Genomic DNA, 12217 nt, shown 5'->3' with positions numbered 1-12217 from the left:
CTCCAGCTCTATGCCTGTTGTATCTTGCGCATTGTTTTCTTTCTGGACTCTTTCAAACACCCTCGCATTCTTCCCACAATGCAGTGACCAGAAATGAATATAATACTTCAACTGAAGCTAGGTCAATGTTTCCTAAAGGTTCAGCATGCTTTCCTTGCTTTTTAAATCTGTGTTTGTACTTTTAAAAAAAACCAGAGCCAGATATGCCTTATTATCCACTATCTGAGACTGTCCAGCTACCTTGACTGATTTTAGCATAATTATCCCAAGCTTCCTTTGCTCCTGCACCTCATTTAGAACTGTATCTATCTTGTCTTTACTCATTCTACCTACCATAATTTATCATCTAACATTTTCTCACATTTAAATTCCCCTCCTTATCCACTTAACTGCCTATCACCTCCTTCTGGTCTTCCTCCTCTTTCTCTTCCTTCCATGGTCTTCTGTCCCCTATCAGATTCTCCCTTCTCCAGCCCTATACTTCTTTCACCAAACAACCTCCCAGCTCTTTACTTCACCCCTTCCCTTCTCTCAGTTACACCTGTTATCCTGTGTCTCTTCCTCTCCTCCCCCACCTTCTTACTCCGACTCCACATCTTTTTTTACTCCCGTTCCGATGAAGTGCGTCGGCCTGAAACATCGACTGTACTATTTTCCATAGATGCTGCCTGGCCTGCTGAGTTCCTCCAGCATCTTGTGTGTGTAATTTGTTTCCCTGTGTATTTCTCTTGTCATATGGGGAGCTCTGGATTTGTTTGTTCTTTCTTTGCATCGCAAAAATACATGCATTAATTACGGCCAATGATTCTCCTCCCTAAAGGCTGCTACTGTTCTGTTACAACTTTTGACTCTACTTTTGCTTCTAATTTTGCTTCCAGACTGATTCCATTGAAATTGGCCTGCCTTCAAGCAATTATTTTACTTTGAATTAATCTGTTTTTATGGCTGATTTAAATCTTACAATGTTGTGATCGCCATCTCCTACTGAAACACGGTGAACATAACCCATCTCACTCTCCATAACCAGATACAGTACTGTCTTCACCTTCATCCAACATGATCTACTGGGCACTGCAGTAATGAATAGGCAAGGCTATTCTTAAAATAGTACATGGAAAGAAATTTGAGATAAGACTTTTTCCACGACCAGTGTTATTTCTAACATTTAGATTGTTTAGTTTAAAATCTTTAAATTCCTGAAGGGATATAGTCCACTCGCAATCTGTTCAGCTACGTTCAGATCCATGGTCAGGCTTACTACGTTATGTGCAGTTAATTGCACATTGGCAAGCTACTCAGCTCTCTTGTTGTTAACAGACAAAAACCTCACATTATTACACATTACAGCTGCATGATTTTCCCTTGATAAGAAGCCGGTTACAGTGAATGTTATTTCTAGTTCTGTTTCTGTTTCTATTAACGACTACCAGAGCTTGAATGTGTTCTTTTCAAGGAGAACCCCTCAGCAGCAACACAGGAGTGAGGTTTCCTCGTGCTTTAGTGCCTGGAACACAGTGGAAAGTGGGAAGTGAGAAGAACTCCCAGGAACTGTATGCACCTTGTCATTTCCAAGCAACCAAACTATATTTTTAAAAAAATGATTAGAAGCCTTGATTACTGGGTGAGTGTAGCTGGGATAAAGGAAATCTAGCTCAAGAAATGAATGTAATAGTGGGCTGGCTTCATTCCCCAATTTCCATCTCATTTTATATGACATAGTGAGGAACCACAACTCCCCAGTGTAACGCACAAGAAATTAATGTAGCTACAGATTACATATTTGAACCAAATGATAAATTTATTGTCTGAACATAACCCTTACCCACTGACCATCTCCTTCATGTTCTTATTGCAGAAGCCAATCAACTTGTCTTTGGAGGCTCTCTCATTTCATGACTCAATGGCCTTTACTGGAAATACATTTTACTGCTCATTGCTCTGGTGAATGTCCACTGGAATTTGTCTTCACTTTTTAATTTCAAGTGGGAGATTAGGCAACCCTAACTATCCTCACTCTGTTCAGGGCAGTGGTTACATCATAATATGAAATATATATGTGTTTCAAATAAATTGTTATACCTTTCTATTCCTCAGTCTCCTTCAAAGTATCTACAGAATTGTTTCAGCATAGGAGGTAAGCTGAATCAATGCCATTACCTAATAGAGCAATGGATTTGGTCCTCTTCCCTCACATTATTCCCAAAATATCCAGCAAATTCTATCTTGAAAGTCCTGAGGAATCATATTATTCCTTGAAGACAGCAGTCACAGACCCTAACTACCCTTTGCATATAAATGCTTTCCCTCATGTTCTCTCTGCAGTTTTTGCCCAAGATGTCCCCCAGTCTTTGAATAATAGGGGCATTTCCTTTTACATACCCTATCAAAGCCATTCCTCAATAACATATAATCTCAACCTTCTCTTTAGGGTATTTGTACCTCTGAATATAGAGGCAGCATTCTATTTCATTTTCTGATAAAGTGTATGAGGGAAATATCCAGAAGAAGCTCCTACAACAAAACATAAAAGATCATAATCCAATAATGGGGCGGGCGGCGGGGTTTGTAGATATGGGAACAATAGTAATGGACATCTAATGCAAAGCTGTTAGCTATTATACATGTAATGCCCTGATGCATCTTAGCCTTCCATTAGTACCAAACATGAGTTTTTATTTTGTTTGTACTATGTGGAGACATCAAATTGTTAATGCAGTCTCACTTCTTAGTTGCCATTCAGTGTGAGGTCACATGAATACAGAAGAATATGTAATAGAATTAGAAGATTGAATTTACTGAATTTTCAGATGGCTCTGTTTTGATCAGCGAACTAGAAATAATTAATTGCAAATACCAATTGCACAGACAGCTAATAAATCATGTTTGACAAAACAATTCAAAGATAATAAAAATGGAAGATACTAGCCTTCAGGCATAATGTGACACAGTTGCTGAACTTAAAATAATGCCAATTTGTTTTAAACTGTACCTCATTTTTGCCTTTCATTCTGCAGATATCAATGTCATGTTGATTCGATCGCCATGTCAGTTTCTGTGGAATAAGAAAAGCCATAACAGATGTTAGTAAGAGTTTGCATGGAAAAGATTCTTCTTCAGTGGGAAAAAAATGAATTTCCTGTGTTCTTTGCCTGTGCTGCAAATTTTCAGATGTCTTGGAGAAAACTAAAATAAGTTTCTAAGACTTGTCAGTAAAATATGGGTCAAGTAGATCGTGAGAGAAAATGTGATGAACTGAAGAATGGTCATTGCAGATCTTGTTGAATTCACATGGATTCCATATTTTAAGTTAATAAAGCAGCCTGCAGAACCTTCCTTTCCTCACTGGATTACACAAAATGGATAGACTGGGTTGACTGCTTGGGTGAAGGGAGAGCCTGTATGATTTATGCAAATTCAGATGGGCAGATAGTTTGAGCAGTTGGGCAAAGCAGATGGCTTGTACAGGATTAGAGCAGCTTGTAAAACTTTATGGGGGGGGTGGAGGCAGAGTTGATAGATTTAATGGCAAGTTTTGGTTTGTTTTTATTTTCTCCATGTGGTATGACATATTGGCAGAGGCACTGGAAACTTCAGAAACATGCCCTCTCAAATTAAGTACGGGTGATTGAACTCTTCTAAAAAAATGTTCTTTTTCATCTGATTGTGACGTCTAAAGAACTGGAGAAATGAGGGTGAGTGAACAATCAAATTAGATTGCTTACAAAAATCAGGTATATACATAAATTAAGTACTGTATACAGTTCACGTAATTTACCTTTTCACCTCTGGTACTCCTGAACAATGAAGATGCATACATCAGGAAGCTCTTCATTGACTACAGCTGAGCATTCAACACTATCGTCCCCTGAAAACTTACCACTAAGCTCCAAGATTTGGGCTTCATTATCACCCTGTGCAACTAGATACCCCAGTTAGTAAAGACTGGCAATGACATCTTCTCCAAATTCACCATCAACTCAGGTGCACCACAGGTGCTCTGTGCTTAGCCCTCTGCTTTACTTACACGATACCTACGATTGTGTGACTAAGTACCAGCTCTGATGCCACTTTGAAGCATTCTGACAACACCACTATTATTGGCTGAAAGGTGGTAATGAATTGCCACATAGGAGAGAGATTGAAAATCTGGCTGAGGCACACAATGACAACATTTCACTCAGCGTCAGCAAAACCGAAGAACTGATTATTGGCTACAGGAGGAAGAAGCCCGAGCTCCATGAGCCAGTCCTCGTGAAGGGAGCAGAGGTGGAACAGAATTAGAATCAAGATTACTGTATGCTGTGAAAATTGGCACTTTGTAGCAGCAGTACAGTGCAAATAACTATAAATTACAATGAATATATTAAAATAAATACTTCAAAAAGCAAAATAGTGAGGGAGTGTTCATGGGCAGTTCAGAAATTTGTTAACTGAGGGGAAAAAGCTGTAAGTGTGCGTCTTCATTCTCCTGTGCCTCCAACTTGATGCCAGTAATGTGAAGAGGGCATGTTCCGGATGGTGAAGATCATTTCATGATGGATGCCACCTTTTGATGGCATCTCCTTTCGAAGATGTCCTTGATGGTGTGAGGTTCATGCTATAGATGGAGCTGGCTGAGTTTTCAGTCTTCAACACCTTTTTCTGATCCTGTGCATGAGTGCCTCCATACCAGACAGTGATGCAAGCAGTTAGAATGCTCTCCATAGTACATCTCTAGACATTTGCTGGTCCTTGGTGACATACCAAGTGTCTTCAAATCGCTAATCAAATTAAGGAGAAGGCTGCAGGCATGCCTTTTTCATAAGTGTACCAAAATGTTGACCAGGGATAGATATTTGGAGATGTCAAGACCCAGGAACATGAAGTTGCTCACCTTTTCTTCTGCTGATCCTTAGGTGAGAACTGCTGTGTGTTCTCCAGAGTCACCCTTCCAGAAGTCCATGATCATTCCTTGGTCTTATTGACATTGAGTGCAACGTTTTTGTCGCTCTGGAAGAGGGGGCTGAGTGTAGTGTATCTAAGATTGCTGATGATAATAAATGGAGTGGAAAAGCAAACTGTGCAGAAGATACAGGGAGTTTGCAGAGACATATAGATTGGTTAAGTAAATGGGCAAGGGTCTGGCAGATGGAGTACAATGTTGGTAAATATGAGGTCAACTACTTTGGAAGGGAAAATGAAAGAGCAGTTTATTATTTAAGTGGTAAAATACAAATTGCAGCATGCTGCTGTGCAGAAGAACTTGGGAGTGTTTGTGCATGGATCACAAAAGGTTGGTTTGCAGCTGTAGCAGGCTATTCAGAGGGCAAATGGAACGTTGGCCAATGCTAGAGGGACTGAATTTAAGAGCAGGGAGGTTATGCTACAACTGTACAGGGTACTGGTGAGGGCACAACTGGAGTACTGAGAGCGGTTCTGGTCTCCTTACTTGTAGAAGGATATACTGGCTTTGGAGGAAGTACAGAGGAGATTCACCAGGTTGATTCCAGAGATGAGGGAGTTAGAACATGAGGAGAGATTGAATTGCCTGGAACTGTACTCGCTGGAATTCAGAAGAATGAGAGAAGATCTTATAGAAACATATAAAATTATGAAAGGGATAGATAGGATAGAGGCAGGAAAGTTGTTTCCACTGGTAGGTGAGACTAGAACTAGTGGACATAGTCTCAGGATTTGGGGGAGTAGATTTAGGACAGAGATGAGGAGGAACTACTTTTCCCAGAGAGTGGTGAATCTGTGGAATCCTCTGCCCAATGAAGCAGTGGAGGCTACATAGGTAAATATATTTAAGACAAGGTTGGATAGATTTTTGCATACTAGGGGAATTAAAGGTTATGGGGAAAAGGCAGATAGGTGGAGATGAGTCCATGGCCAGATCAGCCATGATCTTACTGAATGGTGGAGCAAGCTTGATGAGCCAGATGCCCCATTCCTGCTCCTATTTCTTATGTTCTTATGTTGTTGCAACAGCACTTAACCAGCCAATTTATCTCACTTTTATACACCTCCTCATCACCAGCTGTGGTTGTGGCAGCAGCAGTTGTGTCATCAGATTAGTGTTTCAGAGGGTCAGTTGCTTTAATATCCTTGGTGATAACATATCAGAAGATCTGTTTTGGGACCAACGAGCAAGTCTCATTACAAAGGCGGCATGGCAGGGCCTCTATTTTTATCGACATTTGCATAGATTCAGCACGGCACCAAAGATCTTTTTTTTTAAACATATTGATGCACAGTGGAGAGTGTCCTAACTGGTTCCATCATGGCCTGCTATTGAAACACCAATGCCCAAGACTACAGAAAGTGATGGATAGAGCCCAGTCTATCACAGGCAAAGCCCTCCCCATCACTGAACACAGATAGAGTAGAGTACTGCAACAAGAAGGCAGCAATCATCCAAGTGTTCACCATCCAGGCCATTGAGCAGGATGAAGAGAAGCCTTAGATCCCATACTACCAGGTTCAGGAACAGTTAATACCCTACAAACAACAAGCTCCTGAAATGGTGTAAATAACTTCAATCATCACTGCTCTGAACTGAATCTATGTCCTACAGATTTACTTTCGAAGACTCTTTGTAACTCATGTTGTCAGTATTATTCTCTTTTATTTGCACACTTCGTCTTCTTTTGCTTATTGTTGGTCAGTCTTTATGTATAGTTTTATTTTTATAAATTCTATTGTATTTTCTCACATAAATGCCTGCAAGCAAATGAAGCTCAAGGTAGTATATAATAACATTAATGTACTTTGAAAATAAATTTACTTTGAACTTCGATAGTTTGAATTTAACAAATTTAATGAAGTGGGCTCCTGTATATTAGAATATTTTCTAATTCCTGACACTGTCAGAATTAATCGTTCAAAGTGTACGTGGTACAAATTGCTTAGGGAGCAGGTTGTGCAACCTTTTATCTGTCTCTCCAAAGGTGGATAAATGATACGCACAAAATACCCACAGTCCCACATGCTAGTCCTCTACCAATAAAGCCTTTATTGTAAGGAAGCATTGCATTTGTGTATGACCTTCAATATCATCACCCAACTCCTTAAAGCTTAACTCAGTTCAGATTAGATATTGGTTTATACAACTTCAGCATTTTCTGGCCGAAGATTTAACTCAGGTATTTACTAGCAAGATGAGATTAAAAAGATTTATAATCAGTGATATTTTATTGGGCATAACCTGATTATTAATACCATAAATAATACTATGGTGCAGATGCTCCAGTAACATCGAAAGCTAGTGCCTGCTCTTTTCTGCAACAATCAAATATTCATTAGTTACACCAATTCAGTCATAAATGACAGATAGAAGTCAATCAGCAATTACTCTGACTTATTAATGCAGGAAATCTTTGGTTCCAAACTGAGATCAAGGTTGTGTTAAGGCTGGGGTTTTAACCCTAGATGAAAGGGAGGTGGTGACTGCCACTAGTAGAGCACCATTTTTCCATCTTTCTCTTTGCTGATTCTGTCAGCCTCTGAAGATGTTTGACAGAGGAATGATCAATAGTCTAGCTGATAGTCATCCTCCAGTGCCTCATCTAAGTAGCTATTTTTCAATATGTATAGATGGTTTCCAAGAACGGCATTCTTATTCCGAGGCTGTAAACACACCACAGTGTGTTGTATTCTGCCACTGAAATTGATTCTATTGACTTCCAATGAATTTCTAGGTAAGAAAAGCATCAACAAGCTCTTCAAACACAGAAGGCATCACAGATCAGTCCTCTCTTTACCCACCAATGAAACAAAAACACCCAAATTGCAAAATTATAAAGTGACTGGAAAAGTGGAATCTCAAAATGCTTCTCCCCCTTTTGACTACTGTATTATAATCAAGAGACCTGCTCAGGTTTAGCACCAATCTCTCCAGTATCAGGAACAATACAACTTCAGCGACCCCTTAAGTGTGCAACGTTGGCAGACAAAATGGAATAATTGTTCTTCTGGAATAAACATGTTTCCATTCCAAGAAAACCTCTTCCTGCTTCACCACTTATTAGAGAAATTAACCTCTTTCTCTTCTACTAACCTCACAATCTCTTGATTGCATGAACTGTGCCAATCTATTTTCTTTCCATCTTTCATAATGGGTGTGTAAAATTATCGTTAGATTATTTGCTAGTTCCACAGTCAATGGCAATGTAGAGGAATACAAAATCAAGGAAGAAGAGGAAAGTAGAAAGAAAGAAGGCAAAGAAGGAATATTTTGGACACAAGCAGCTCATATGGTGAATGACTCTGGTTGCTTTTCGCCCCGGTTCAGCTTGATGCAATTCAACAACAGCCACATGGAGGTGAAACTGAACAGCTACGTGATTCATCTGATTGATTCCGATGCAGGCAACATGTTGAGATGCTACCGCTTAGTCCCTTCAATGCTTTCAGAATTTAGCCACAGTTGTACAGGAGGAATGTCCTGTTCAGCATTCAGAGTCAGGTTTATTATCCCTAACAGCAAGTCATTAAAAATACTATATGTTACAATAAAAAAAATAATGCAGAATGGTGACTTAGCATTCATAACTGTGCATTTTCAGGCTCCTGTGCCTCCTCCCTGATGACATCAGTGCGAAGGGGGATGTCTTGGATGATGAGGGTCCTTAATGTTTCTGGAGGTGTCAAGAATGTATGTTTGTCAGGACAGTGGGAAAGTTTATTTGCAAGTCACCACCACCATGAGTTAAATTCCTATGAATCAAATGTCCTGACCCAGCAAGTTCAATGAGCTCACAGATTACATATTCCCAGACACTGGTCACCTTGTCTCCCCTACTCACCCACTAACCATCTCTATCAATCAGTTCTCAGACTCAATGTGCAGCACTTTATCCTCACACTTAGCTCTGCCATAACCGTCATAGCCATGCCTCATTGTTGTACAGTGCTAAGTTATCCACTGTGACAATCCCAATACACTTCCTTGCAAGCTTCCCTCTGTTTTCCAGGACAGAGGGATGTACATCTGGAAGAGGTAATAGCCACCAGAGCAGAAAGACATATCTGCATGTCTTAATGTCCTAATCTCCCCAGTGCTCAGGATGACTAGGACCCCTATTGCTAATGTCATGGCCAGTGATGGGGATGAGATCCTCAATGCTAATGTACTTTCTTCTCAGTTCCCACCGCCTCCTCTCCTTATGAAACAACTTACAAGCTACATACATTGTGAACACGCATTTTATCTTTGCCTCTCTGCTCCACTAAGCGCAACCCCAGACATGAGCCTTTCTCTCTTCAGGAACAGGAATGTGGGAGTTACTCAAGGAAGACCAAAAAGACAGTGTGATGGTGGAGTTAAATCTCTACTGAATATCTTATTCGCAGCCATCAGCTCAGGTGCTGACTTTGGGTGGAAGTTAGTGCACGAGACAGTGGCTGGGTTTCCCCACAGTGAGATGTCGGTGGTCTTCAGCCAAGCTCTCAGGCAAGAAAACAGCAGATTAAACTTCGGCTGGGAGCATTGAGACTGATGAGGTTGTAAAACAGTTCAGATGCAAAGGATTTTGAACAGCTTCTAAATAAAAGCTTGCTATGTATACATTATAGTCCCTGGTGCACATACAAGAAAAAAAAATCTGAGTTCAGAAGTAAAAAGCATTGAGGATTCTAGCACTAACTTGACACAAGGTTTCACACAGAGATTGGCAGCCCATCCTAACCAGCATAGAATTAGCCTAATCCTAGCAGGCACATGTGTGCATGAGGCAGAGTTTAAAGCCAAATAGATTCCATTGCAGCCTTCAACCACATGAATGCTAAAATTCAGATTTATAAGGAGCCTGAGGGTCAACTTTTGTGTAACATCAGTTGGTTGCTTTGTAAGTTCTGCTGTAGTACTGGGTAGTAGTAGACATTCTTAGTATTCCAGTGATCTAGAACTCAGCCCTCTTGGATCGTGAAAGCTCTGAGCTGGAGGAGCAGCAATGACTCCTGGTGTTACAGACCAACTGAAGATTATGCTGTAGGCTCTAGATATTCTAGTCCGTGTCACAGAAGCAGATGCTTTGGTCCAACTTGTCCGTACTGACCAAGGTGCCCCTCTAAACTAGTCTCATTTACCTGCCTTTGGTCAGGACATTTGGACTGGCACATAGATGGAAAAGGAAATATTGCTGTAAACCTTTCCCACCCAAGTGCCTGTCCAAATGTCTTTTCAATATCATTATTGCACCTGCCTCATCCAGCTCTTCTAGATGCTCACTCTATATAGGTACCACCCTCTATAAGAAGAAGTTGACCCTCAGGTTCTATTTAAATATTTGCCCCCTAACAAAGTTATGCCCTTTAAATTTTTGATTCCTTTTCCTTGCATGCATTTGCCTCTTCTGTGCCCCTAATGATTTTATATAGCTTTGTAATTTCATTGTTTAGTCTCAAGCACTCTAGAGAGTAAACCTAGTTTGACCAATCTCTCTCCATAACTCAGGACCTTGAGTCCTGAGAACAGTATAGTGATGAAAATATCACAGCACAGCTCTCAATATATACAAATAGTGCAAAAAGGCTTGGGTTGTGCACCAAATTCTTTCAACACTAGATGTAGTAGTGGTACAAATGCAACTCACAAAGCAGAAGGCTACAGAGTAAAAACATCATGCAGTTATTGAGAAATATCATCTGTTGCCCTTAACTGCACAGTGAATGAAATACTTCCTTCTGTTTCTGTGTAGTATCAAAGTTGCGATGGAACCCCTCTCCCCAAAAGTGAAGTGGGTCCTTCTACAGAACCTTGTAAGATGGGAACATAGAGGACATGTGAGAGGAAGGCTAAGTTTCAAAAGCCTGTGGCTTAGATTTGAATTACATGTTCCATTGTCTTGAAATTCTTTGGAAAGAGTAGGAGGCTGGCTTTAATTGCTCCATAGGGAGAATGCAGAGGCTGATAGGTTCTTGATTAGTAAGGACATCAAAGGTACAGGGAGAAGGCAGGAGAAAGGGGTTGAGGGGGATAATAAATCAGCCATGACGGAGTGGTAGAGCAGTCTCGAAGGGCCAAATGGCCTAATTTCCTCTCATGTCTTATGGGATTATGGGAACACATGCAATTTCAGTGAAGCCAGGTGATCTCCTAACAACAGCTGTCTTGTTCTAGAGAGAAGGCTCTTATAAACGCACAAATATTTAACATATTACTTCTCATAAGGTCCCTGAACAACATCAGCTATTACCTTGGCAGCCTTGATTCTGCATACTCTCTGCTCATTCTCCATGTAATGCTACATTACAAGGAGAATACCTATTACTGGATGCTGTCTGAAAGAAAATGGTGCATGCAGTTGTCTTGAATTGAATGAGAAATACTTCAAAACTTGCCACATCTCTTGATGTGCCCAGTTATAATTTCAACCATATATAGAACGATCATCATTTGGAGAATCATAGCAATGGTGAGAAGAAATCATTCATTAATTACACTTAAGTAATTGTGGGTACCATTTAAATAGCACTAGTGGGGAACCTGCCTGCAAGTGAAAATATATTATACAAATGACTCATCCTCACTCTCTAATAATAGTGGAACACAAGTCACAAAACTGATGGAATTCTCTCTACTTGCCTGAATGAGTGGAATTCCAACAATCTCCACAAAGTTTCACATTACCCAGGACAATGCAATCCACTTGATCCACTCCTAACTTACCACAACTTTCTCCACCACTATCCCAGTAGAGTGCCCCATCCACAAAACTCAGAGCAGATCTTGGCAGTAATGATTGGTATTAAAGAGAATGACTCTACATTAATTTATTTTAATTTTAATTTGTTGCAAACAGCTCTACTCCAGATTTGTTGCTGGTGTTCTGCCGTGAACACAGCTACTGCACATCAACTTTTGTATTTCTTCAAAAACAGCGATTGATGATCTTATATCTTCTCAAGTCTCCAACTTTGTTCCACCAGATATCTGTCTGAGTTACACCTCAGCTGGCCACTTCAAAGCAGGTCATCCGGTCTGGATTTCTGTTATAACTGCACAACATGGAGTAAGTGAATATGTTCTTCCAATTGCCCAGGAAAGACACTGCTGCCTAGGCTAGGTGTTTGCTCACTGTGGAAACTGGAGATGGGGGACAACCCCGAACATCCATTCAGTTTTCCACAGCAACCAGCCTCTAGTTTTATGCCTGGTGCTCTCCACCTTCTGACTTAAAGTGCAATGTTAAACATGTGGTGTCCCCATGTGATTGTGTCTTTGTCCTTCCTTGTG

The 12217-nt window shown here is 40.4% G+C and overlaps 1 protein-coding gene across 9 annotated transcripts in view; it reads right to left on the bottom strand.

The window, feature by feature from the left end:
• sema6bb (sema domain, transmembrane domain (TM), and cytoplasmic domain, (semaphorin) 6Bb) overlaps window positions 1–12217 on the bottom strand; it is a 617098-nt gene that overhangs the window by 190924 nt on the left and 413957 nt on the right. For all 9 annotated transcript variants that reach the window (XM_059991587.1, XM_059991586.1, XM_059991588.1 and 6 more), the window contains one exon: window positions 2990–3052. In XM_059991587.1, the coding sequence (XP_059847570.1) occupies window positions 2990–3052 (63 nt within the window). The remainder of the gene's footprint in view (window positions 1–2989; window positions 3053–12217) is intronic.

This window comes from Hypanus sabinus, chromosome 16 (assembly GCF_030144855.1).
Source record: "Hypanus sabinus isolate sHypSab1 chromosome 16, sHypSab1.hap1, whole genome shotgun sequence".
Taxonomy (NCBI): Eukaryota; Metazoa; Chordata; class Chondrichthyes; order Myliobatiformes; family Dasyatidae; genus Hypanus; species Hypanus sabinus.
Note: the sequence above shows the minus strand (reverse complement) of the source record. Positions and strands in the feature narration are given on the sequence as shown.